The following is a 27557-nucleotide window of genomic DNA, read 5'->3' as shown; positions in this document are numbered from 1 at the left end:
CCATCAGAGGGGGCAGCTACTCCTCGGCCCTGGCCCAGAGTTCCTACTGAAGGGCAAGCTGGGAAGTCCCGTTTTGATGTGAAACCACCGGATTTTTCAATGTTGGCAATGGCTTCAAAGTTTTAAAAAGTCCCAAACCAGCCAAACGAAACACACCAGAGATCCAGCACCGGCCCAGGAGCAGAGGTTCACAAGTCATGCCCCACATCTCCATACCAAGACAAGCATGCAATACAGGCCAGGCTGGAGGGGATGGCGGGTACCCCAAAGCCTCTGGAAGCTGGCAGCTGAGCTGGTCCCCAAAGGCTCTGAGGCATGATTCTGACCACAAACATGGAGCAAGAGGGCAGAGCATTTTCCTGGAATACTCCAAGGCAGGGAGTTTTTCTGGACTAGTCCAGTCCCTGGCACCCACCCCTCCTGCCTGTCAAGGGCCACCATCAGCTGCACCCAGGCCCCACTCACTGAGCGTGAGGCCCAACCTCCCAGTTCATCCCACCCCGTCCAGCACAATGGTAAAAGTGGGGCCTTGGGCAGACGGTCACTTCCCTTCCTGTGTCTCAGTCCCTTCATCTAAAATGTGGAGAATGTGGTCCAGGGATGCTCACCTCCCTGAAAGCCCTCATGGCTAAAAGCACCCCCAAACTCAGATTTGGCATTAGAGATTGTACTTAAGAGGCTCTCAGAGGGCTCTCTGTGGCCTGCCCAAAAGTTTTTGAAATTGGGATTAGCTACCAACAGTAACACATTGACAGATTTCACCTCAAAAAAAAAAAAAACAAACAAACAAAAAAACAAACAAAAAACAAGAAAAAAACCAAAAAACAGATTCGCAGTTTCTGTTGAAAAACCTGCAACTCTCACAGACTGGAGCAGGTCATAGGGGTTGAGCCCTTACACCAACCCTCACCCACCCACTCCGGCCTCTCCAGGTCCCCACAAACTCTGGGGTCAGTCCTCAAGTTTGTATTACCCTTATATCACCTGCCTGTTGTGTCACAGGCATCCGGGTTTGGGACTCTTGGCCTCGATATTCTCTTCTTTTTCACACGAAAAACAGGGGCCCGCCCAGGGTTGTATGGCGAACTAGTGGCAGACCAGACTGGAGCGCGGGACTCCTGATTCCCTCGGTCAGGAGGTGGAGTATTAGGTTGCCCGGCGGAACGACCCCTTCAGCGGAGAGAGGAGGCGGGTCTCTGTCGGCCCCGCCCCGCCCCGCCCCATGGGGAGCGGCCCCGCCCCCGGCCCTTAAAGAGCGACCCGCCTCCTAGCCAGCCGACTCCGCAGCCCAAACCCCGGGCGGGGAGACACCGACGCTGCTGCCTCGGGACCCTGGAACCAAGGACGCTTCCAGGCCGGCCGGCCCACCCCGCCCGGCTCCCGCCGCCGCCGCCGCCCGGTGAGTGTCTGCCGGGCTGGGGCGCTGCGGGCGGAGACGGGGGGGCGCTAGGGGGCGGGCTGTGCAACGCGCTGATCACGCGCGCGAACCCCCCCTATCGCGCGCACACGCACTCAGGACCGACACCTGGACCCCAGCCCCGCACGATCACCCGGGCGCAGGGCGGGCGGGCCCCGTGCACCCCCTGCCCGCGCCCGAGTCGACCCCTCCTCCTGTAGTCCCGGACAACCCCACGGCCGCGCGCGCACCCGCGCGCGCGCACAAGGCTCACGGGCCAGTAGCCGGCAGGGCTGCGAGCAGACAAAATAAACACCCCCTCCCTCGCTTCCTCCTCCCACGGCTGGGCCCTCCGGCATGACCAGTTTTATGAATCAAACCCCTTTGAGGGGATAGCCAAGCCATAGTCTTGAGTTACTTTTACCTCCTGGAGTGGGACACTCTGGTTCTGGGCCTGGAGCCCTCCGTGCCCCTGTGCAGATCTGGGCAGATCGGCCGCCTGGGTATTGAGGACCCTTGTCACCCAGGGCAGAGCAGGGGGCCAATAGGCATGCAACCCTGAGGAGGAGTCGGGGGTGGCTACGAGGTATTTGACGCCCCATGGGTCACGAGGGACAGACCTTGGCTGGCTCGGACCCTTCATTTTCCAGATATTAGGGTGTTCTGTCTCTGCCTCTGCCATGGACAGGGCTCTGCTTGGGCTATGAACCCAATGGCCTGGAGCCAGCTTAGTCCTTTGTGTCCCTGGGCTGGCAGCTCTGGGGCCTGAGGGCTGCTGAGGTCCCCTGTGGTCACTGGCAGGCCAGGCAATTGGTGCCAACCATTCTGCCTTGCCCCCATTCGTTAAAGATTACCACACCAGGGTCACTGACTGCCTCTCCTGCTGGGGCCCAGGGGTGGAGTCTGAAAGGTGGGAAGGAGGAAATGGCCCTGAGGGTCCCAGTGTCCCCCCCCCCGCTTGCCTTTTGGCAAAGGCAGGTGAGGTTCTGGAAGAGGCACCAGGACGCAGAGCCCTCTTCTCCAGGCCTAAAGCTTCTGGGGCTGGGTAACTGTACTAAAATTTAAAGGTTCCTTCCCAGTCAGCTGGACTTTGAGTGTTGGGAGCATAGAAGGGTAGCTAGGTGGGTGCCCTCCAAGTGCGGTCCATTTGAACTGACTCAGAGGGTAGCGAAGTCCAGCATGGGCCCAGCTGTTGGCAAGGCCCAAAAGGGATAAAGCAGGCGGGTGGGGGGATGGGAGAGCAGTCCCCTGGGCTGGCTGTCTTCTCCCAGGGGACTCAGCCCCCAGAGCTTCTGTAAACAGAGTGTCAGAGGCAGGAAGAGGGCTCTGGTAATGAGCAGCCCAGCTGGATTCCCTCCAGACCATTATCTGGCCCAGGGAGGGGGGATGAGCACACACGTGCCAGGCTGGGGGCCTGGGCACTGCCTGTCCCCACCTCCCCCAGTTGCAGACTGAAACAGCTACCCTGAGACCTGTGGGTCCAGAGGGTCAGATGGGGTCAGTGGGGGGTTGCTGTCCAGGGCATTTGCTTTCTCCACACTCTGGAAGTGGGGGAGGAGGGATTGAACACAAAAAGCCAGACCCGTGCTCTCCTTAGGAAGCCTCCTCCGGCAGGCATGGAGATGCCCTGGGCAGGAGACGGGTCCACAGTCTCTTGACTCCCATTCCTGACACCCCTACTAATGCCTTGGGGGGGCTGGAACAAGTCCCACGTAAAGATAGTTGAGTCCCCATGGGGTCTTATAAGTGAACCCCATCCCTGAGCTGGGCAGCTCCTGGGAAAAGGAAAATGGGGTCTCAGGTGGGCCCAGGAGGTAGCTCCCACCTCAGCAGGCCAGCCAGCCAGCCCCCTTGGGGACCAGAGAGAAGGCTAGGGTGAGTCTGTCCCACAGAAGCATCCCTGACCATTGGGAGGCCCTGAGCTCTTGGAAAGGGCAACAGTGCCACCTAACCCGGTTAGTGACCCCTCCTATAAGCCCCCCTCAGCTCCCCTTAAGAGTCCCTCCCTGAGCCAGGGAGCCCAAGGCTCTGCACTGCCAAGAAAACCAGCTCCCCTCACTGCTGTGGAATTTGCAAGATTTCTTGGAGAAGGGGGAGGGTGTGTGTGTGTGTGTGTGTGTGTGTGTGTGTGTGTGTGTGTGCGCGCGCGCGCGCGTGTGTGTGTCAGAGCACAGCCCAATGGGCGTGTGTCTGGCGTGGGCATGTGTCTGCGCGCGCGTGACTGGAACAGGGCTGTGTTTGGGGGCGGGCAAGGGTGCTGCGGGAGTCTGAGTGCACCACAGGCGGACAGGGGCTCAGCCTTCTTCCTTTTATCGGTTTCCACATTCCAGAGTCAGCCGGATTGCTTTCCCTCAGCTGGCTGGTCCGCCTGGCCGGCCAGGCCCTCAAGCCTCCCCCACTTTTCCTCATTCCAGCCTCTCTGGGTATGAGGAGGCTGAAGCAGGCTTCCTTGAGCCACCTTGGTTTTGGAGGGTAGAGGCAGGCAAGGGGCCAGTTCTCCAGGTTGGGGATGGTCCCCCAACCAGTCTCCTCCAGGGGAATGCAATAAGGCTCTGACATTCCTCCGCGGCTGCCTGAGAGATTTAATTAAAGAGGGAGGAGAGAACTGGCTTGCACTGAGAAGGGGCTGGGGCTGGGGCAGTCACTGGGGCCCCTACTGGCCCTGGGCCTGGACGGGCAGCAGTAAGAATTGAGAGACCCAGGCACAGGGGACCAGGTTGTGGCTCCCCTGAGCCACTCGTGGACCCCAGAAAAGGCCATTTCTGCCACAGGGAAACTGAGTACCCTGGGCATGGCAAATGAGAAGGGCAAGACCCCTCTAGGGCCACTTACTTCTCAGTCCCTGCCTAGGCCCCAGACAACCTGGGCCCAGCTGGCTTGGGCTGGTGACCTCCCTTGGTGACTAAGGTCTTCCTCTGGCAAATTCAGGGTTAATTGCAGGGTTAGGGCCTTCCTTGATGAATGCTTGGCCCTGGGTGGGGACAGGGCAGCAAGGCAGCCCTGCGTCTGACTGGGCCCAGCCCCCGTGGCATCACACCTGCGTGTGCGGATGGTAGCATCTGGACTGGCCTATTTCTAGTTGGGCTGCAGCCACCAAATAGCTTCTGGGGCAGCAGGTGTCCTCTCCCAACAGAGTGGCACCTCTCCTGACTGAAATGACATATCTCGCCGCCCTGAGGGCCCACTTGAGCAGAATGGCTTTAGTCACTGGTCTCCCAGCCCTGGGCTGACAGGTCTGGTAGCTGCCAAGTCATCCATGGTGCCAAAGAAGGCAGCCACTTGGGGCCAGGCAGCTCCTGCCTTGGAGGAGTGGGGGCAGTGGGGAGGAGGGCCCAGCTCCTGCTCTTCTAGCGCTGCCAGCCAGCCACACCTGCCACATTTGTTGGGGATCCACACCCCTTCCCAGACAGGGAGAGAAGACTGACATCCAGACTGTCCCCCTTTGCAACCTTCTGCCCCAATGTCTGTAGGGGCGACTCACCCAAGGAGCCTCTCCTACACAACTCTGCCGGGGCCTTATCCCAGAAGTTCTCATTTAATTGCCCCAAGTTAGGGGTAGGGGTGGTAGTGGTGGTGGCGGAGGGCATCAGGAACTTTCCAAAGCTTCCCAGATGATTCTGATGTGCAGCTGGGGTTGAGAAACCTCTGGGTTATAGGTGGGAAACAGAAACCCAGAAAGGGAAGGAAACTGGATGGGGTCATGAAGTGGTGTCTGGGCCTCATCTGTAGAATGAGCAGAGCTGGCTGGGGAGGTACACAGAGTAAGGCAGAGAGGCGGAGACTAGTAAGGACTCCCAGCTTCATCACAGGGTCTGACTAAGGCCCCCAGCCCCACCTCAGCCCCTTCCCCTGAGGGCCTAGGACAGAGATTCTGACCTCTCAGCTTTGCTGTGCCCCAGGGATGGGGAGATAGGCGGACCCAGCCCAGGCTCTGAGCCTCCTCAGACACGTCAGCGAAACCGGAGCCAGCCGTCCTGGCCGCCGGCATGGTCCCCGCCTGCCTGGGGGGTTGGCAGACTCCTGGGCTGGGCTGCTGCCAGGCCTGGCCAGCAGTACTTAGCCTGGGGGGGGGGGGGGGCGGGTGCGGGCGGGAAGCACTGGGAGCCAGAGGCCCAGAGTCTCAGGGTCTCAGGGTCAGACCTGCAGCACCTGACCCCTGTGCCCACTCTGCAGTGTCTGGCACAGGAAGGGGCTGTGCTGGCCTCATCTGTTCATCTGTCCAACCCTATTCCCTCACCAGCCTTGTGGCCTTCCCCAGGAGCAGTGAGATGAGCAGCCTAAGGTCTGATGTGGTCACACAAATGCCTGGGTTCCACCCACTCACCAGTCCCTGCCTGACCCAGTGCCTGTGTGTGAGTGGGTGCCTCCAGGTGTCCCCTACACTCATAAGTGGGTGGGGGCACCAGGATCCCCCTGAGAGCTCCTCCCTCTGCTCCCTTTCCCCACCTCCAGGTCATAGGCTGAAGGGGGGCTGGCCAAAGGTCAGCTCATTCCCCCACCCACTGCCAGAACTAAATACACCCCTCATCAGTCGGCTTTCTCCAATTCCTACTCTCCCACACCCAAGGGTGGAGGAAAGAGGGCAGCCTTTGCATGGAAGCCTCCCCTGGACCCAAGGGACCTCCTGTCTGTGCTGAAAGTGGCACAAAACCCCCCTCACACCATGGCATCCTCACCCTGTATGTGCAGAAGGCAGGGCTCAGGTTTTATGGGTAACACCTTCAGTAACAAATGTTTACTGAGCACTTAGCATGCGCTCCAAGAACAAACTAAACAGCCCTGACAATGAGGCGCTATAACCAGGACCCCTCCCAACTCCCCGCCTTCACAGATGAGAAGGGAAGTAAAGGGCCATGGCCAGGCTCTCATACAGCTAGGCTGGGACTGCGGACAGTGGGACCTTAAAGCCCCATCCCAGCAACTGTCCCCTGGAGGGCAGCAAGGCCAGCAGCAAGAGCTTGGGCCTCTGTTTCCTGCTTCTTCCCATCACACCACGGTGGGGCCAGGTCAAGGCAAGTCTGCAGAGTCCAGGTTTAAGAGAAGAGACCTGGACCCTTTGCCCTCCTCCCACCCCACCCCCCAAAGCCTCAGGGCTGCCTCCAAAAGTCTCCCCCCACCCTCTGCAGAGGGAAAGGTCCTACCTCCCTGCCTTGGGTCAGCAGATCAGATATCAAAGCCCAGGCCCCTGGTCCTTCAGAGCTGCTGGAATTGTAATGGCCAGGAAAGCCGTGACCTCCCATGAGAGACCCCACCCCCAAAGCACACACACACCAGAACGAGCCCAGACAGGCAGAATCACTCCCAGAACTTGTTAAAAGAACTTCCCCATTTAAAAACAAACAGAACAACACACAACTACAACTCTGGGTGCTCAGAACAACTCCAGAGAGTGAGGCAGGGCTGGGGTGAAAACGAGGCCCAGAAGTGAACAGGGACTTGGGAAGCTACTTAGGGGCTGAACTTGGGCCTACACTCAGGTCTCTATCTCCTGTAGCTCTACTGCCCACCCCCTCCATGGTCAGTCTTCACCTTCTGGGTCCCTTCTGGGGACTCTGTGGTCTCCTCTTGGTGCCAGGACAGCCCACAGCGGAGCCCCCAGAGCCGCCAGCACCCACCTTCCCATTTCCCAAAGCCCCCATGCTGACTCCTCACTGGGCAGGTGGAGCAGGGCTCTACATCCTAGCTGCTGCCTGCTGGGGTCTTCCCAGCCCAAGATGCCGATTGCTCTTGTGGCCCAGCCCCTGCTCCCCACCAACTCGGCCAAACTGCCACTCTATGGCTAGACGGACCTACAGCGAGCGTCTCTGCCTCCCTCCCCCGTGATGACTTTATTGATTAAAGGGCCAACAGACTCTGGAGTGAAGCCCAGAGCCCAGGCTGATGCCTCCTCCGTGTAGACTGGGGAACACCCTCCAGCATGCACCCCAGGCCCCCAGGGGCCACGCCCGGCTGCTCTGTGTTTAAGCGCTTCCAGTCGTAGGAGGTGCTGCCTGTAACGCCTGGGCAGACAGTGGAGAAACAGAGGCTCTGAGAGAAAAAACGCAGTCTATGGCCTCATGGCTGGGATGCCCCTGGCCCAGGTTGCCTGACTGGAGCATGAGCTCTTAACTACGACCTTATACAAAACCCAGAGGGAGCTGAAGCCACAGGGGTGGCCACGTGTAGGGTCCCCTCCCATCCTGGAGCCTGGCTGCTCCCTTCCTGACCCTGCCGGCCCCACGGGGAGGGCTGATTCAGGGGGAAGCGGCTCACCCCACACGTGGATGTGGGGGGTGGGGGTCGCACACAGCCCACATCTGGAGGCCAGGCCACACCCACGGCCTTCTGAGTCAGTGAGGGTGGAACGGGTCCACTCCGGGGAGGAGGCTGGGTGCGGTGCACGCAGCCCCCTCGGGACGGTGCCGGCAGGGCCAGCAGGGGCACAAAGCCTTCCAGGTTCTGGTCCAAGCGTCATCTGAGGTTCAGCACGAGGCCCTGCCCCAGCACTCACTTGGCAAAGGTGAGCTAGGCATGCTCTGGGACACACGGGAGCAGGCAGGGTCTCCCCTCGGGGTGGGGATGGTAGAGCCAGGACCTTAGACAGCCAGGGAAGGGGCACCAGCTGGAGGTCGAGGAAGGCCTCCCTGGCTGGCCTGTGAAAGGTGGTCATCGGTGTTAACTAGGGGCGCAGAGGCTGATAGCCCCTCTTCTCTGGCACAGGGGACCCTGCAGGCAGGCCGGGCCTGGGCGGGCCCAACCTGGGTAGCAGGCCTTTACCTAGAGCTGGTCTCCCCAGTGACTTGTCTAGTCTGTCCTGGGACCACCTGCCCCCCCTCTTCTGCCTCACATTGCTGGAGCACATGTTCCTGGGGGAGGAGCCCGACGGAGGGCAGCAGGGCAGAACACAGGCTGGATTGGGGTGGGGGGCACGTTACCTGCCATGGCCTGATGGCTGGCAGGCATGGGGGAAGGGGAGGCTGAGGCCCAGCACAAAAGGCCCTTGTGTGAGCAGAAGGCGCCTGGAGGGGAGGAGTGCTGGCCTCTCAGGGACTCTAGGGGCCCAGAGAGTGGGGACTGCTGCTAGGGTGGCCCCTGGGCTCCTCACAGGAACCTGAGTGAAGGGGGGCCCGTGCTGTGGCCCCATTCTGTCTTGAGCAGTTCCAACTACGAGCTGGGGCCCAGAACAGCAGAGGGAGCACCCCCCACCCCGCCCCGGGCAGGACTGGGCCCCACATCAGGAGGAGAGGACCATCATGGACTGCAGGCCTAGCTGCACCTGGACGTGGTTAAGGACCTGGGCTCCGGCTCAGATTTCCCGGCAGTGGGGCGGCAAATCACTGCACCTCCTGGAGCCCCCCTCTCTCCTATCATCTGGGAGCAATGAGAATAGTTTCCACCTGCTGTGGCTGCTGGGGGTGCCATGCGAGGGGACCATAAATGCTCAGTGTGCCAACAAGGGGAAGGAGTGTGCCTGCCGCTCCTCATTCTCAGTGCTCAGGCCAGAGCACACCCCAAGAAACAGCAGACAAACCAATCTGCAGAATGTTTCTAGGCCCAGCCCTGCTTCTGGGGCCACCCCGCAACCAGTGTCCCTCCACCTGCCCCGGGTCAGTCTGGGGAGGCCAGGACCCCCACCTTTAGATCTGTCATCACACCTCAGAGATGAGAGATCTGAAGACCAGGGGACACCTGCCAAGGGCTTAGGCCCTCCTCTGCCCCCTCCCGTAGGAGCGTCCCCCACCCTGGCCAAGTCCTGGCGGGCCCTCAGCTCCCATATGGGGCAGGTCTGACTTCATAAGTGGAAAAACACCGATCCCATAGTTTCCGTGTGAAGTCTTCCCGCCGCAGTCTCTCTCACTTGGAGGACACAGAGCGTGGCGGCAGGGGCCAGCGGCACGGGGCAGTCAGCTTCTCTGCTTACGCGCTGGCTGCCCGCCCCTTCTCTCCCAGACGCTGTGGGGAGGGGCTGCCGCTCTAGGACCCACCACGCTCCCTCCTGGCCTGTCCACCTCAGCAGAGGCAAGGGGGGGAGGAGGGGTGGGGCTGGAACTGCAGGGAGGGCACAGAGCCTGATGCTTTCTGACCACGTGTTCTCCCTGAGCCGCAGAGGCAAGAGGGCTGGGGTTAAGGAGAAGGGGATTTTCATGATCACTGAGTGTTTGGGGGCCAGCCTCCCTGTGCACACATCAGCCCACTAAACCCTGGTGACAGCGCAGGAAGTAGCAACTGATAGCCTAACGAAGTCATGTGACTGCTCAAAGTCACTCAGTGAGAGACTGATGGGGCCGGGGCAGGAACGAGGCCAGGGCACTGGGGACCTGACTCATAACTACTGTGCGCTGTCAGATTTGGGGGCAGGGAGTGACGAAGGGGGCTGGGAATTCCCTTCTTGGTCCTTCCTGGCGTGGCTGTCCCCTGGGTCCCTGACTCATGGTCTCCTGTCTCTACCACTTCTCTGCTCCCAGGACCCAGAAGATGTACCCCAGAATCCCTCTGCCCCCAATGCTGCCGCCACTACTGCTGCTGCTGCTGGCCCCAGGCCCCGGAGTGCAGTGCTGCCCGACAGGCTGCCAGTGCAACCAGCCGCAGACGGTCTTCTGTGCTGCCCGCCAGGGAACCACAGTGCCCCGGGACGTGCCCCCTGACACAGCAAGCCTTTATGTCTTCGAGAACGGCATCACCACACTCGATGCAGGCAGCTTTGCCAGCCTGCCAGGGCTGCAGCTCCTAGACCTGTCACAGAACCAGCTCGCCAGCCTGCCCGGCGGGGTCTTCCAACCACTCGCCAACCTCAGCAACCTGGACCTGACTGCCAACAGGCTGCGCGAGATCACCAACGAGACCTTCCGCGGCCTGCGGCGCCTAGAGCGCCTCTACCTGGGCAAGAACCGCATCCGCCACATCCAGCCCGGAGCCTTTGACACACTAGACAGCCTCCTGGAGCTCAAGCTGCAGGACAACGAGCTGCGGGCCCTGCCCCCGCTGCACCTGCCGCGCCTGCTGCTGCTCGACCTCAGTCACAACAGCCTCCCGGCCCTGGAGCCTGGCACCTTGGACACTGCCAACGTGGAGGCACTGAGGCTGGCCGGCCTGGGACTGCGGCGGCTGGACGAGGGGCTCTTTGGCCGCTTACGCAACCTCCACGACCTGGATGTGTCCGACAACCAGCTGGAGCGAGTCCCGCCGGCCATCCGGGGCCTCCGGGGACTGACACGCCTGCGGCTAGCCGGTAACACCCGCATTGCCCAGCTGCGGCCCGAGAGCCTGGCTGGCCTGGTGGCCCTGCAAGAGCTGGACCTGAGCAACCTGAGCCTGCAGGCGCTCCCACACGAGCTCTCTACCCTCTTCCCCCGCCTGCGGCTCCTGGCGGCCGCCCGCAACCCCTTCAACTGCGTGTGTCCCCTCAGCTGGTTTGGCCCTTGGGTGCGGGAGAGCCGCGTAGCACTGGCCAGCCCGGAGGAGACACGCTGCCACTTCCCACCCAAGAACGCTGGCCGGCTGCTCCTAGACCTTGAATATGCTGACTTTGGCTGCCCAGCCACCACCACCACAGCCACGGCACCCACCACAAAGCCCATGGCTTGGGGGCCAACTCTCTCACCTTCCAGTCCAGCTCCCACCTGGCTCAGCCCCACGCAGCCTGCCACGGAGGCCCCCAGCCTGCCGCCTGCCGCCCCACCCACTCTGGGAGCTCCCCCGAGGCCCCAGGACTGCCCAGCGTCCATCTGCCTCAACGGGGGCACCTGTCACCTGGGGGTGCACGGCCACCTGGAGTGCCTGTGCCCTGAGCTCTTCACGGGCCTCTACTGCGAGAGCCGGGTGAGGCAGGGGCCCCAGCCCAGCCCCGCCCCGGCCACGCCGGAGCCGCCGCAGCCCCTGCCCCTTGGCATCGAGCCAGCGAGCCCCACCTCCCTGCGCGTGGGGCTGCAGCGCTACCTGCAGGGCAGCACCGCGCAGCTCAGGAGCCTCCGCCTCACTTACCGTAACCTGTCAGGCCCCGACAAGCGGCCGGTGACGCTGCGGCTGCCCGCTTCGCTTGCTGAGTACACAGTCACCCAGCTGCGGCCCAACGCCACCTACTCCATCTGCGTCAGGCTTCTGGGGGCCGGGCGGGTGCCCGAGGGCGAAGAGGCCTGTGGGGAGGCCCGCACACCCCCAGCCGTCCGCTCCAACCATGCCCCTGTCACCCAGGCCCGGGAGGGCAACCTGCCGCTCCTCATCGCTCCCGCCCTGGCTGCAGTGCTCCTGGCCGCACTGGCTGCCGTGGGGGCAGCCTACTGTGTGCGGCGGGGACGGACGGCAGCGGATGCCACTCACGGCAAAGGACAAGTGGGGCCAGGGACTGGGCCCCTGGAGCTGGAGGGGGTGAAGGCCCCCTTGGAGCCAGGCCCCAAGGCGACTGAGGGCGGTGGGGAAGCTCCACCCAGTGGGCCGGAGTGTGAGGTGCCTCTCATGGGCTACCCGGGGGCCAGCCCCCAGGGGCCCCTCCCCACTAAGCCCTACATCTAAGCCCGGAAGCGACAGGCTGCCAGGCCAGGCTCTCAGCCCTGCTGGACCCGCCAGCACCCTCCTGCTGCCAGACCAAGGAAGTTCTCGGATCCCTACAAAGAGGACACATCAAGGTGAGGGCTGTGTGACCACAGCAAGATCCTGCCCCTCAGTCTCCTCATCTGTGAGATCCTGGGACGCAGGTGACCACCTCTAAGGTGGCGCTATGCCTGAGTGCCTACGAGGACGGCATCTGCCCGGTTCTCTGCAACGTGCACCTTCCCTGGGGAAGGGTGGGGTGGGCCCTGCCGTGTGCTGGTAACACAGGCCCAGGGCTGCCAGGCCCCCCTCCCAGGAGATCCTGGGGGCCAGTGAAGGAAGCCCCCAGAAAGACAGCAGAGGGAGAGAAAGGCTGGGGATGGGGCATGTGGCCCAGCCTCGGCCCCAAGGAGCAAAGGAACAAAAGAAACTGGAAAGACAGACGCTTAGGAACATGTTTTGCTTTGGTTTTTAAAAATATATTTATAAGAGATTCTTTCCCACTTATTCTGGGAAAATGTTTTTCAAACTCAGAGACAAGGACTTTGGTTTTTGTAAGACAAACAATGATATGAAGGCCTTTTGTAAGAAAAATAAAAGATGAAATGAGTGTGTTTCTCTGGCATGGCCCAGGGTACCTGGGTGGGTGTGGAGGTAAGCGGGAGGCCAGAACCCCCAGGGTGGGAGGGCTGCCGCTGAGGACTGTGCCAGGGTGGCCTGCCCTCCCGGGATCCTGCCCTGGGCTGTGTCTGCCCAGCCTCAGCTGGGGTGCCTGATTCAGTCTCTTGTTGAGACTGGGATGCAGGCCGGAGCCAGACGGGAGCTGGGCAGCTCCTAACCTTGAAGGAGAGGAACATGAGGGCAGCCTTACCTTGCCCAGGCCCAGTGGTCAGCCAGCAGGAACTGTACTGCCCCTGTGAAGCTGGGGAGGGCTCGTAGCAGATAAAGACCGAAAGACCGAGAGGGTCTGCAAGGGCTCCTCCTCAGGGAAGGGCCTGACAGGCAGTTCACCGCCTACCTTCCTCTGTGGAGGGAGTGCGCCTACTGCAACAGGAGCCTGTGTCCGGGGCCCGGCACGACACACAGCCCAGCCCTGCCTGCAGTCCTGATGCCCTTCCGCATGGGCTCGGGCTGGGAAAGCTTGCTCCCGGCCTCCTGTTCCAGCTGCAGAAAGGCACCTTGGAGGGGCAGCATGGATCCTGAAAGGCAGGAATCCTCTGGTGAGTGTGAAGGGACCCAGCCAGGGCTGTTTGGGGCAGGTGGCCCAGGGACAGGACAAAAGGTCTGAGCCTGGCTTGTGAAGGCCTGGTAGCCCTGTGATGCCCCTTTACTCTCTGCATTTGGGATGTGCCCAGGCTTTCCAGAAACCCCGGAAGTGGGAGTGTTTTCCAGGAAAGCCGCAGGCTGTGTGGGGGGCAGGGCCAAGGATGTAGAGTGCAGTTCTGGCCCAGACTGGGTGCTGGAAGCTTGGGAACAGGGACGGATACACAGCACCTTCTCCCATGACCGTCGGACAGGAGGCAAAGTGGGCCCTGAGGCCTCAGAGAGGTGCTGTGACTGCTGAGCAAGCCTCCCCGAAGCCCCGAGCCTGTGTCTCCTCTGTGGGTCATGGCTCCTGAGCCTCACCAGCCTCACCCTGGCTGGAAGGAGGCAGCCCAGTCAGGTCTGGGGAGCAGGCCCTGTGGCTCAGGGCGTTGATGTCAGCGCCGAGTCAGGCCCAGCCACGCGAGGCTCTGGATTCAATTAGTGGCTGCTGAGGGTTCTGGCATGGGAAGGGAGGAGGTGGGCGGTGGGTCGTGTCGGGCAGCAGAGGATGGTGGCAGTGAGCCTGGGTGGGGCCCCTTCTTCCTGAGGCAGCGGCGGCAGCCCAGGTGGATTTCCTGTGAGCCTGGGTCCCATTAGGGGAGCAGTATGGCGAGGCCTGCCCTCCCCCTCGGCAGCCCTGTCAAAGGGGCCATTGTGGGCCCACGGGCCGCTGCTGAACACAGCGTGGCTGCTGAATAAATGTTTTCATTGCAAAGCCAAACCTGGCCTAGTGGGATGGCAGGGAGTGAGGGGGGGAGGTGGGACCTAAAGAAAGGGGCTAAACGCTTACTCCAGCCCTCCCAGAAAAGGGATTTGGGGTATCCCAGCAGATCAGGAGCTAGGGGATGACGGGGTGGGGCGGGGGCAGGGGCAGAGTGGGAGACCAAGCCAAGATACAACCCTTACCCAGGACAATGCCCACGGCTCTGGGGCAGGGTCCAGGGATAGATGTAGGGAAACGCCAATTCTGACTGCTGGGTTTTTGCTGCCACAGGCCCTGTGCCATACGGGCTACACACGCTCCCACTAATGCCCAGCAAATCCTCTCCAGAAGAGAACCACAGCCTGGGAGAGGTGAGCTGGCAGCTTGCTCACCGCAGGCGGGGATAGGATCCCAACACGGGCTCCCTGGCCCAGGATGGGGTGGCCAGCCACGTGGGCGTCCAGGAGAGGGGCAGGGCCACTGTGAACAGCAGAAGCTCCGCAGTGGGAAGCAGCAGAAACTGAACCCCAGCCTCCACCCTGCACAGCCTGGCTGCTGGGGTGTTCTCAACAGAGGATCGACTTCTCTGGCCTCCGCTGCCTCTGAAGTAACCGGAGGAGAGACATCCCCACCTGCCTGTGGCTGACGATGGGTACAGCTGACCACTCCACCATCCAGAAGCACTGGACTGAGGCAGGCGGCATTTTTACATTTCCCAGTCTACAATGTGAGCTGCTCCTTCAGTGCCAGGCCCTGCTGCCTACCTTCCCACCTTCACCCTGCACTGAACACAACCCCTGGCACATCTGAGGGACCTGCTGCTTGAGCTTGGCTTCACACATAGGCCCCTGATGTCCTGCTCTTCCCCTCCTCTTGATGAGGTATGCTCCACATGTGATGGTGGGGGCTGTGACAGGGGCCCCTGGGAGGCGGGGGGGCCCTGGGCTCTTCCTAGGAGATGACCGGGAGAGGTGAGTGCCTGAGCCCTGGCCCCCTCTAGCTCCTGTAAGAACACACACTGCTTTGCTCAGATTGAGATGGAAAAGCTGTAAAAGAAACTGAGAGTGGGAGAGAGGAGGGCGGGTATACTGGAAATCCACGGCTATCCCCACATTTGACAGCCTGGACATCTTCAGTCCCAGTCACTCAGCAGGCCTAACCCTCCAGGGAGCCTGAGGGGGCAGGGCATGTGCCACCACTACCCTGGTCCACCAGCTTCACGGAGGGCCGGAGAGTCCCCACTCTTCTGCCAAGGGTGTGGCCTGGCAGGGCAGGGGCCAGGAGTGGGGGGAAGGAGGGGGCGGGACACTGGCCTGGCCACCCATCTGGGAGTGATTTGAGAAATTCCAGGCCTTGCTGGCCCTGCGAAGCTATTCTTAACCGCTGTAATTACAGGGTCAGCCTTGGCCAGTGGCACCGTGGGGTCTGGGCATCGTTAACTCCTCCAGGGGCAATGCTGGGGAGGGGTGGGGGCTGCTCTGCGGGGGAGGGGGACCCATCAGGAGCCAGGGGTGGAGCCTAGAAGGCAGGAAGTGGTGGGTGGAGGAGGACTTGATGGCTAGTGCTGGGTCCCTTTTCCTGGCTGGTCCAGCTCCCTCCTGCTGGGGAGCCCTGTAGGGAAGGAGATATCTGGCCCGGGGAGGCATGGAGGCTAAGATACCAATGCAGCCTCAGGGCCTGGGTGCTCTTATTCTTCCAGTGCAGGGGGGCAGTCACCAGGACCCCAGGGCCCAGAGTAGGAAGAGGCCTTGCACTGTGAGGTTCTAAGGCACTGGATCTCACTCAGCCTTGCCTTCCCCATCTGCAAAATGGGCCTCACCAGCTCCCCAGCCTCTTCCTGGGTTTTAAGAGGGGGGTGGGAGTGGAGGGTCACTGCCGCTTGTTACCCCTTCCCTGGGAGCTCTCAGGTGGGGGGTGACTTGGCAAGAGTTCTTATGGCATCAGACTTCCCCGCTCCCAAACACGTCCATGCCACACCTGGAGCTTGGACAGGTCACCACCCCCTTCTGTGACTCAGTCTCCCCAGTCATGAGTGGAAGAGGAAGGGGCTGGATAGATAGCCAAGGGACCAAGACCTTCTCCTGGCTCTGACCTTCACAGATCTCTGCCTGGGGAGCAGCAAGCCCCTCCAAGAGTCATGGGAGAGCAGGGCTGAGACTTCTGAAAGGGAACCGGGCCCCTGCCTCCTCCTACCCCAGCCAGACTGGTCCCCCACTCTCCTACGCCTTGTTTCCTCACTGTGACAGGCAATCATCTCTGAGAGCCTCCTGTGCCTAAGCCACAGTGAGCCTAGGCCCCCGTGCATGGAACTGGCTTGGCCTGGACCCACGGCACCCCACAAACCTCCTGCACACACTGCCATAAGGATGGAAAGATGAGGCGCACTTGCAGTCCCAAGCCACCCAGGTGCACCCACCCCCTCACTCACCCCCCAAAACCACCAGAGACAGGCATGTGGCCCGGGCTAAGGAGCTTCCATAAAGCCTGCAAGCCTACCAGCCCGACTGTCCCCCCCACCTCCCCACCACGTCCACCCTATCAAAGCTTTGGTCTCTTCGACCCTCGGCATCACCGAAACAGCCACAGCAAAATCAAGGGCATGTCCATGTCTCCCACCCATGTGTCTGCCAGGTCACAGTCCTTCCCCCAAATGCCAAAACACGCCGACGTGAGCCCTCAGGCTGAGGCCTGCACGGCCAAGGGCCCACTCTGCGGCTAGGGTCCACATGAGATGAGGTCAACAGGCGACCCCACAGCCCAGCTCAGGCACCGTGACCGCTTTGGTGCTCAGCCCCTCACTGACAAGACCTGAACCAGGTGAGGCCTGTTCCAGCTGGACTGGGCCCCTCCACTCCGCAGGAGGCCTTGCCAGGGCACATTTGGAGCCCTCCCCAATGGTGTCCATTACAGACCTGGACTTAGGACACCATCTAGCCCTTGACCCTCCCCACCGATCCATCCCAACATGCCAGCTGCTCCTACCCGGGTGAGGTGTCCAGGGTGATGGAGGTGAGGGCGCTGGAGAAGTGCCGAGTGTCCCAGAGCTTCACTTCACGCTCACGCATCTGCAGGGAGGGAGCCAAGAGGGGCTCAGAGGGGCCCATCCCCGGGAACCCAATGCCTGAGGAAACAGCCTTGACACAGGGGCACCTGCCCCAGAGCAGAGCTCGGAGGGTGGCGGTGGGGGGTGAGTCATGGCAGGGAGGGAGGGTTTGGGTTTGCATGTCCGGCCCCTTTAAGAACCCTTAGGTGACAAGGGACAAGGGGCGGTTCCCTCCATGGACTCTGGTCCCTTGGGGGGGGCTGCCACAGTTCCCAGGGTCAGGCTTAGCTATTGCAAATGGAATCTGCCAGTTTTCAGCAGCTGGAGGTCCCCTGGGGCTCTGAGACCCAGCTGCACACAGGGCCGTATATGGACAAGCCTAGAGCTGGCTAGCCGTCCCCCACCTCCCCCTGGGCTTCACTCCTACCCTCTTGGTGTGGGTACCCCGCCCATCTGGGAGGAGCCCTACCTGGTTGAATCCACTGGACACAAGGTGCTCCTGGGTGCCCGTCCACACCAGCCAGCCATCCTTGCTGTTCTTGTGGGCCTCTGTGCTCTGGAGGACACAAAAGATGGTGCTGAGCCACCAGGTCCTCCTGCAGGGGGGACACCTGCCGGAGAGCCCTACAGAGGGCAGGAAGGGCCAGGATGGTGCCCCCCAGAGGCTAGCTGGGGACAGAGAAGACTGTATCACTACAGGATGGACCCCAGCCTCACCTTGGCTGAGGAAAGCTCTGCACCCAGAGGGCCACCCGGTCACCAAGCTTGTGCTCAGTCTCCCTCCTCCAAAGGGGACTGTTGGGCTGTCCTGCCACAGTGACGGTGCCAGGCCAGCAGCCCATCCTTGTCCTTGCAGGTTCCTAGACTGGGAGGCACTCAGTTGCCGGTCACCAACCCCAGCCTCTGGGGACCCCTGCGCTCTCTCAGAACCTCATTTTTCTCACTTGTGAATGGGGCGTGTTGCCTGGGCTGCCTACTTCCCAGGGCTGTCTGAGCACCAAATGACACTACATACAAGAGCCGGCCTACTACAGATCAAGGGATAGCAAGCATCCCAGCTGCCTCCTGAGAGTGCCAGGGGCTGGGGAGAGGGCCTGATGCCAGGCTCTAGGGAATAGTCCCCGGAGAGCAGAGAACGCACAGAAGTGCTCCTCCTCGCCCTCCCGCGGTGCTGGAGCTGCCAGCAGGAAGGCTTCCTGGGCCCAGGGAGGAGAGGCAAGTTCACACCCCAGGCGGCCCTGTCCCCTGGGCCCAGGCAGGGAGGAGCAGAAGGGGCCAGAGGAAACGCAAACAGCTCCCTCCCAGTCACCTCGGCCCCTGGAGCCTGAGACCAAAGACCCTGTTACCAAAAATAGCTCACCCCAAACTGTGGCCAGCTTCCTCCAAGCTTCCCACGATCTCCTTGGGAATGAATGAGAGAAGGGAGGTGGCCTGGGAGGAGCTGGCCCAGCGCCCCCTCCCCAGCCTGCGGAGGCGGACCCCAGCGTGGGAGACCCTGGAACGCCCGTGTTGTTTAAGGGGCTTTTCTCACTGCTCCCTTCCCACCCAGAAGCCAGCACAGGAAGTCGGGGCTGGAGCCTGAGAACCAGGGCCCCACACCCCTCTCCACACGAGGGGGCTGTGGGGCCAGGGCAAGATCAGCCTTGCCCTCACACCCCAGAGTCGGTGAGAAGTGTCACATGGGCCCTCCCTCTCATTAGTGTGCAAATATCCCGTGTAAGCAGCAAAACAGATGGCCAGCAAAGCATCATGCATCATTCATTCATTCGACAGACATTCGAGGCTTCCCCAGGCCAAGTACCATGCAAGGAGCTGGCTGGTTCTCAGGTGGATGGTCACATGGGGGAGACCAGGCTGCTCATTCATTTGTTCTTTCATAATACGAGTGGAGTGTTCAAACTGCATACTCCACTGGGCGCTGGGGACATGGTCAAAACAGAAAGGGTCCCCAAACTCACAGAATATACAAGTCGGGAGATAGAGGCGAACCAAACAGAAATACCTATGTCACTACACGTTGTTGTAAGTGCCAGGAAGGAGCAAAGGGAAGGCTGTGGGCACAAGCTTTGGAGTCACTACCTGGGTGAAAACCTGCCCGGCCACACTAAGCATGTCTTCCCAGCATGAATTACCCAACGTCTCCGTGCCTGTTTCCTCAACTGTAGAAAGAGTACTGAGCACTGTATTGGGTCCTCCTTTGGAGGGCTGTTGTGGGAAGTGTCAACACTGGCGAACACTCAGGGCTGTGTCTGATACATATCCAATAGGCATGTTTTTTAAAAACATGGTAACAGATGGGGCACCTGGGTGGCTCAGTTGGTTGAGCGTCCGACTCTTGATCTTGGCTCAGGTCGTGATCTCATAGTTCATGGGTTTGAGCCCTGCGTCAGGCTCCGCACTGGTGGTGCGGAGCCTGCTTGGGATTCTTTCTCTCCCTCTCTCTCTGCCCCTCCCCTGCTCGCACACATACTCTCGCACTCTCTCAAAATAAATAAACTTAAAAAAAAAAAAAGATTTTAAAGTAACATAGGAGATAAGATGGGAAGGATCAGAAGGTGTGAACCAGGCAGGGGAACCGGCACCTGTGAAGAGTCTGGGCCAGGGAGACAGAGGCCAGTGAAGATGCAGGGGGTACGGGGCGAGGGAGAGAGGGGCGCCCTTGAGCCTGCAGGGCGTGCGCGTCAGAGGCACAGGCTGGGGATGGAACATACCTTGGCCTGTCTCCCACCTTCCTATTTCACAACATGGAGAAACCAGAGGCTCAGGGAGAAGCAGCCACCTGCATCCAGTCACCCAGCAAGACAGCTGTCAGCTACCTGAGCCTCCTGCCCCCCGTGGGCCAGGTTACTGTTCTAGGTCTGCATGAGACGGACCTGCGGTGAGAAGAGTTGAGCAGCTGGAAGGCAGAGTGGGGGACCAGAAGGGACTCAGGATGTCCACAGGGTGGTGACGGTCTCTGAGCAGGGCACTGGTCTCTGAGGACACTGAAGGCACCAAGGAAGCTGAGACCAGGTAAGAGCTTAGACGGAGCCCAGTGTGCCCACTGTGGGCACACCTGGCTCTGTGTGCCCAGGGGCCACAGGAAGCCCCATGGGCGGGAGAAGGGTGGCCATCCACCCCTCCACCCCTATCTCCAGATTACTACAGTAATTTTCATTTTCAGAAATGGCAAGTTCTTCTTCCCTGACCTCAGCGGGACTAGGGAGGAGGAGCCCTCTCTCAGATCCCCAGACTGTCATTCTCCGGGGCAGGGGGGAGGCTGTAGCTGGACCCTAGGCAGCCTGCGAGCCCTGCAGCCCCAGCACTGTCCCAGGAGGCTCTGAGGGGAACCGCAGGAGGTAATTCCCAGCCTGCAAGCCACAGGGGATGAGGCAGCAGGGCATCCTGCTTAGGGAGAAGCCCCACAGTCCCCTTGTGTTTCCCCCACACCTGGCCCCAAGGAGAGAACAGGAGGGGCTGACTGGCCAGCACAGGGGCACCAGGAGCAGGCACATAGCAGCATTCCAGCCGCCATACGGCCAAATCCCACCTCTCTGTCACCATGGCAACACTTCCTGTGTGGGGCAGGGCAGTTGGAGGAGCAGCCCTGGGCTCCTGGGGTCCTTCCTCAGGGCCAGGGGACCTTCTCTGGTGTAAGACCCCCACCACCCACCTATTCTCCTTCCCGGCCAGGCTCAGTCCTGGGTTCCAGATGCTGGCCCCGGGACCTGCCTGATGCAGACAAAAGGCACAGGGCCACCAGGCCACGCCAGAGGTCAGAGGGCTCACTCCAGGCCAGTCCTAACCCTGGTGAGGGTGCTGAAGCCTCACAACTCCCTGGACACTCGCTTTGCTGCAAGCTACTTCCCTGGCATGCCCATGGCTTCAGGGCCTGCCCTCCCACCCCTCCACACACCCCCCCCACCCCCCACCGGGCTCTGGCACTGTGAACAGGCTTTGGTGTCAGACGGAGCCTGCCTGGGCCACCCAGCTGTGACCCTGGGACAGAAATGACCAATGGGCCAACTTTACAGGGCAATCATGAGGGTGAAAAAAGACTGTGTGTGCCAAGGGCCCGGAGTATGATAAATGGTCATAAATGGAATCTAGAAATGAAGTAGGGGATGTGAACAGGAGACGGCTGCCCAAGCATCCCCTGACTCAAACTCAGGTCACACAGGGCCCAAAGAGGCAGCAGGAGGTGGACCCCTCAGGGCTCCCCACCAGCCTCCATGCTACGGTGACAGCCAGCGGGGCAGGGAGGGCAGCGCATCCTCCCGTGACTCCCCCAACAAAGCCCCCCTTCTAGTGGGGAAGGAGGATCTCCAAAGAAGGAGCTCCCCAAAGGCCTCTCCCCTGAGCCGGCCCCTCAGCTCACACCAACCCTGGCCGCCAGCAGCGGTTTTCCTAATAGAAGCCAGGTGTGGGCCAGATGCCCTGGGCGGAAGTGGGGGGCAGGGCCATGAGGAGGGCAGCGTTCCAGGCCCTACTGCCCCCGCACCAGCGCACCAGCGGCAGAGCGCAGGCACCAGCCCAGCAGCTGCGAGGGGGCAGGAGCCACCCACGCTCTTCCCAGGTCTCCCTGGCCCAGAAGCCCCATTCAGGGGGGCTTCCTCCAGAACGAGATCCTCTCCCCCCTCTTCTAGGAACTTGGAGCCCTTTGGACGGCAGCCACTCTGTCTCCACCTCGGCACCATCGTGGTCCCCCACCCCCCTTTGCTGGCGGAGGAGGCAGGGAAGGAAGAAAATGTTCAGGCTGGGGGAGCTGGCCCTTCAATGCCCAGTCAGGGCAGGAACGGGGGTACTACGCACAGTGCCCTGGGACCCCCCTTTCTGAGCACAGAAAGCTCCAGCGAAGCCCCCTGATCATACCTGCACTGCTCTGAGACTCTGCTGCCCTGCCAGCCACGGGGCCACAAACCATAAGCCAACTTCCCTGGGAAGCAGGGCCGCTGGGGAGTGGAGTGGGGAGTGGGCTAAAACCACTCCTGCCTGGCTTGGCTCACCTGTCAGGACGGGACCTCTGTCCGGTCTTCAGCCAGTCAGAAATGGAACAGACTGGGCCGTCTGGGGCCAAAAGCTGCTACGGCCTACCTGAAGGGGATTCCGTGTGTGCGCGTGCACACACACGTACTACAGGTGCAGGGTGGGGGTGGGGGAGGAAAGCCCTGCCATCCCTGGCTACTGCTGGTCAGGTGTAGGCTGACAAAGTGCCCTCTACTCCACGTAGGGAACAAGTCCTAGGGATGGGGAAAGGGTATCTGTGATGGGCCTGGGGCTTTGCTGCGGAGCTCTTCCCCTGAGCTGTCAGCAGGGCCCTGATCTTTACCTTCCTCAGGAAAGAAGCCTCTTCAACTTCTAAAAAATACTTTTTCTTTTTTAATATTTATTTATTTGGGGGAGAGTGCAAGGCAGGGGAGGGCCAGAGAGAGGAGGACAGAGGATCCGAAGCGGGCTCTGAGCTGGCAGGCTGACAGCAGTGAGCCTGATGTGGGGCTCTAACCCACGAACCGTGAAATCATGACCTGAGCCAAGGCCAGACGCTCAACTGACTGAGCCACCCAGGAACCCCTAGAAAAAAATTTTTTTAATGTAAATCTGAGCAGGGCACCTGGGTGCACTCAGTCAGTTGAGCGTCTGACTTTGGCTCAGGTCATGATCTCACAGTTCGTAGGCTCGAACCCCACATGGGGCTCTCTGCTGTCAGCGTGGAGCCTGCTTCAGATCCTCCGTCTCCCCCCCTCTGTCCCTCCCCTGTGTGTGCGCGTGCTCTGTCTCAAAAATAAGTAAATATTTTTTTAAAATGTAAATCTGCTCACCTCACTTTCTGCTTAAAACTCGAATGGCTTCCCATAGCCCAGGTGACAGCCCCCCTTCATCACGTGCCCGACACTGAGCCAATGTCAAATGAATGAATGTATGAATGAATGAATGATTCCCCAGTGGCTCACTGGCTATAGCATGAACCCAGAACCCAGACCCCCGCTCAGCACTCAAAGGGCCACATGCACCCCAAGCACCATCACAGACACAAACCAAACATGCTCAGTGCCTAGATCCCACAGACCCAAAGGAGCAGAGTGAGAGTCCACTGGCTGTGAGACTGGACGGGTACGAGGTGGGCAGCTGTGTCTTTCTGGCTCCTCTGAGGCTGGCTTCTGCCAACTGTGCCAGGAAAGGTAGGGGGGATGGGGGTCTCAAAGGAGGAGAGGAAGCTGGATTCTGAAATTAGCTTCCTAAAGCCACAGGATGCCTCCACTGAATGCCTGTGGACAGCCTGGCTGCACCGCACCCTGTGATCAAAGCCAGGTACTCCCAGGACTCAGAACATGCCTCCCGGAAAGAGCTGCCAGCAGCAGGAGCCCACCTCCCAGGTGACCCCTTCACACTCACAAGGCCTTGGCCAGGGGCACGGGGTGTGGCAGAATCTCTGCCAAGAGGCAGAGCCTGTCCCGGCCGGCACCTGTTGGAGCCACTAGGGCCTCAACCCAGCCCCCTGCCCACACAACTCACCTGGGAGGCCCCGGGCTTCGCTCTGGGGTCGAAGATCCTCAGCTGCTTGTCCTGGGAAAGCAGAAAGGAGTAAATAGAGCACACTTAGGACAGGCAGCGTCCTCAGGGGCCAGATGTCCCCTCCACCCACAGGCTGTCATGGTCCCACACCCTAGTACACAGAGCTGGCATCACGCACCAGGGGAGATCTCCCCACAGAGCTGGCATCACGCACCAGGGGAGATCTCCCCAGCCTGGTTCCTTCTTCTCACTGCAGGGGGCAGGTCCCCTTTCCTGCCCCAGTCACCCACAATAGAGAACTCAGTGAGAATTCACATTTCCTGAGCACCTACTATGTACCAGGCCCGCTAACACACATGATCTCTCTCCGTGCTTCCAAACATCTCATGAAACAGTCCTATCACCACGACCCCCTCATAGATAAAGAAACTAAACCAAATTCTAGGCTACCAGTTGGCAAATGTTTTGCCCTGTACCCAGCCCAGCCCAGAGAGGTGTAAAAGATGATGTCATTTCTACACTTAAAGAACTTGGTGTCTAACCAGGACAGTGAGCTGACACATCCTAACCATCACTCAGCATACAGTTACTGACTCAGGTTACCTAAGGGTGGAGATGGGAGTAGATCAAAAGATATGTATGTGTATTGTAATAAAGTACCCTACACTTATAATAAGGACTTTATTCCTATAGAATAATTGATCTGTGTGTACAAAGGTACGTGCATAGCGGGGCACCTGGGTGGCTCAGTCAGTTAAGTGTCCAACTCTTGATTTCGGCTCGGGTCATGATCTCACAGTCATGAGACCAAGCCCCGCATCAGGCCCTGCACTGACTTCAGAGCCTGCTTGGAATTCTGTCTCCCTCTCTCTCTGCTCCTCCCTCTGTGTACCACGTGTGCATGTGTGTGCTCTCTCTCTCAAAATAAATAACTAAACATTAAAAAACCCTTTAAAAGCCCACAAACATCCATGCATAAAGAACCGGAGAAGAGAAGGAGTAGAACCTGCATTCCCTGCCTACATAACGCCTTGGCCACAACAAACTATTAAGCACTACAAAGAAGGTGCAGAATAACATACGTGGTGTGATTCTGCTGTGGTAAAAATAAACAAAAATCCATATCTGACCACATTCCTGTAACTTTTGCGAGCTGGCTAAGCAAGGAGAAAGGTCTTAAACAGTGTGGGCTGTGCATTAAGGCTGGGTGCTGGGGAGGGGGAAGGCGGAGGGTGAGTAGCTTTTACTTTTTTTTCCGTCTTAGCACAGTTTCACTTTGTTTCAATCAGCATGGATTCATATTTTCGTATTTTTAAAAACAATGAAGCAGCAATAAACTGGAATTTGTAATTAAAAACATAATACCATTCACATCAGCATCAAAAAATATGAGACACATAGCTGTACGTCTAACAAAATACATACCAGATTTATGGGAAGGATCCTACAAAACTCTAATGAAAGGAATCAAAGAATTAAATAAACGGAAAAATATTCCACGTTCATGGACAGGAAGACTCAATACCGTCAAGACGTCAGCTCTTCCCAACTTGATCTACAGATTCAATGAAATCCCAGTGAAAATTCCAGCAACTTATGTTGTGCTAATCGACAAAGTGATTCTACAGTTTATATGAACAGGCATAAGATTCAGAATGGCCCAGGCAATACTGAAGGAGACCAAGTGAGTAGGACCAATAGTACCCAACTTTAAAGCCACATTAATCAGACAATGTGGTACTGGCATAAGGATAGACAAATAGATCAAAGGAACAGAACGGAAGGCCCAGAAACAGACCCCCACAAATGTGGGGAATCAAATAGCTATGTCCTGGCTAAGGAGATTAAAGGGAATGCACTGCAAAGCAGAACAGTACTTTCTGGCCTTGCTGAAAACAGCAGACGTGTATCTAGTTAATCTGTATACAGGGGGTGGGTCCTGCCTGGGCTCGGGAATTCCCTAGACCCTGTTATCAACAGGGTATCTTATCTTATTCTCTACCTTGCTTTCAGCATCTGCTCTTCTGTAGTCTTTGGAATGCCATGTTGTTGTTGTTTTGCCTGCTTTCTTGGTTTTTTGTTGTCTTGTTTCTTCTTGTTTTTGTTTTTTGTTTTTGTTTTTTTTGCCCGCAGCCACTGGCATACTGCACAATGTTTTCCCTATAGTTATGCCTGATAAATGTGGGAGCCGGGGAGTTGGGAGCGGTGCAGGAAGACTTCCCCTAGCCTCCCTCTCACCTCTTGCTCGGAGTCTTGAGTAATCCTTTCTGCTGTCATCCTCGGCTTTGCTGGACAAAGCCAAAAGCCAAACACACACAAATACAGTCAACTGATTTCTGACAAAGGACTGAAGGCAACACAATTGAGAAAAGACAGTCTTTTCAACAAACAGCACTGGGACAAGTGCACGTTCACATGTGAAAAGGTGAATCTAGACACAGACTTTACATCTTTTACAAAAACCAACTCAAAATGGATCACAGACCTACATGTGAAATGCAAACTTACAAAAGCTCTAGAAGATAACACAGGAGAAAAATCTAGGTGACTTTGGATTTGGCAATGAATTTTTAGATACAATATCAAAAGTGTTGGTGTTGCATCTATACAACATGACCAAAAAAACAAAAAACTGGATTTCATTAAAATCATAAACTTCTGGTCTATAGAGACACTGTTAAGAAAAAGGAAAGACAAGCCACAGGCTGAAACTACCTGCAAAGCACCTATCTGAGAGAGGACTTGTATCCCAAATACACAACACTTAAAACATTAGAAAAATTAAAAATGTAAGATTCTATTTAAAAATAAGAAAACAACCCAAATGAACAAATGGGCAAAAGACCTGAACAAACACCTCATCAGAAAAGATACACACGATGAACAATGAATACAGGAAAAGCTGTTTCACATCATGTCTCATTAGGGAATTACAAACTAAAACAAGTTACCACCACACACCTATTAGAATGGCTAAATTTTTTTTTACAAAATGACAACACCAAATGCTGGAGAGATTAGGGAGCAACAGAAACTCTTACTCATTGCTGATGGGAATGCAAACGTAATAGCCACTTTAGAAGGCAGTCTGGCAGTTTCTTACAAAGCTACAGATAACTCTTAACTGTATGATCCAGCGATTACACTCCTAAGAACTTACCCGAATGAGTTAAGAACGTATGCTGGTATAAACGTTCACGGCACTTTTAAAAGTTGCAAAAAAAAAAATGGAAGCAATCAACAGGTCCCTCAACAGGTGAACAGATGAACTGCGGCACATTCGTACAATGGAATACTATTCCGTGATAAAGAAAAGAAGGAAGAAGCCAAACCATAAAACTCCCAGAAGCAAACGTAGGGGAAAAGCTTCATGACATCGGATTTGGTAATGACTCCTTGCATAGGACACTAAAAGCACAGGGAACCAAAGCCAACAGCAGACAAACAGGACTGCATCAAACTTCTGTTCTTCAAAGGACACAATCAACAGAGTCAAAAGACAGGTTGCCCTAAGGAATGGGAGAAAATGTTTGCAAATCACAGATCTGGTAAGGGGTTAATATCAAGAATATATTGGGGTGCCTGGGTGGCTCAGTCGGTTAAGCGTCTGACTTCGGCTCAGGTCATGATCTCACGGTCCGTGAGTTTGAGCCCCGTGTCGGGCTCTGTGCTGACAGTTCAGAGCCTGGAGCCCGTTTCAGATTCTGTGTCTCCCTCTCTCTCTGCCCCTCCCCTGTTCATGCTCTGTCTCTCTCTGTCTCAAAAATAAATAAACGTTAAAAAAAAATAAAAAAAAAAAAGAATATATTGAAGGGGCGCCTGTCTGACTCTTGGTTTCCGCTCAGGTCATGACCTCACGGTTTCATGAGTTCGAGCCCCACATGGGCTTTGTGCCGACAGCGCGAAGCCTGCTTGAGGTTCTCCCGCTTTCTCTAATCCTCCCCCACTTGCACTCCCTCTCTCTCAAAATAAATAACTAAATAAACTTAAATATACATGAAGAACTCCTATAACAACAACAAAATCAAATACATGTATGTAAAAAATGGGCAAAGGCACCTGGGTGGCTCAGTCAGGTGAGCATCTGACTTTGACTCAGGTCATGATCTCAC

At 58.2% G+C, this 27557-nt stretch overlaps 2 protein-coding genes across 3 annotated transcripts in view; one reads left to right on the top strand and one right to left on the bottom strand.

The window, feature by feature from the left end:
- LOC102969608 (coronin-7) overlaps positions 1-27557 on the bottom strand; it is a 56667-nt gene that overhangs the window by 11400 nt on the left and 17710 nt on the right. The window contains exons 7-9 of the mRNA XM_042971952.1: positions 23446-23496; positions 17423-17509; positions 16893-16975 (exon numbers count right to left, since the gene is read on the bottom strand). Coding sequence (XP_042827886.1) covers positions 16893-16975; positions 17423-17509; positions 23446-23496 — 221 coding nt within the window. The remainder of the gene's footprint in view (positions 1-16892; positions 16976-17422; positions 17510-23445; positions 23497-27557) is intronic.
- On the top strand, positions 991-12512 carry VASN (vasorin). Of its 2 annotated transcripts, XM_042971955.1 has the most exons (2): positions 991-1399; positions 9841-12512. In XM_042971955.1, the coding sequence occupies exon 2, from the start codon at positions 9851-9853 to the stop codon at positions 11882-11884; it is 2034 nt and encodes a 677-aa protein (XP_042827889.1). In that variant the 5' UTR covers positions 991-1399; positions 9841-9850; the 3' UTR covers positions 11885-12512. The 2 variants fall into 2 exon arrangements, with proteins under 2 accessions (XP_042827889.1, XP_042827888.1); XM_042971954.1 differs by lacking the exon at positions 991-1399 and having other exon boundaries at positions 9770-12512.

This window comes from Panthera tigris, chromosome E3 (assembly GCF_018350195.1).
Source record: "Panthera tigris isolate Pti1 chromosome E3, P.tigris_Pti1_mat1.1, whole genome shotgun sequence".
NCBI classification, from domain to species: domain Eukaryota; kingdom Metazoa; phylum Chordata; class Mammalia; order Carnivora; family Felidae; genus Panthera; species Panthera tigris.
This window is presented reverse-complemented; position numbering and strand designations above follow the sequence as displayed.

Coding starts and splice junctions, on each gene's coding strand:
- VASN (XM_042971954.1), top strand. CDS start 9,806: ATGGTCTCCTGTCTCTACCACTTCTCTGCTCCCAGGACCCAGAAGATG.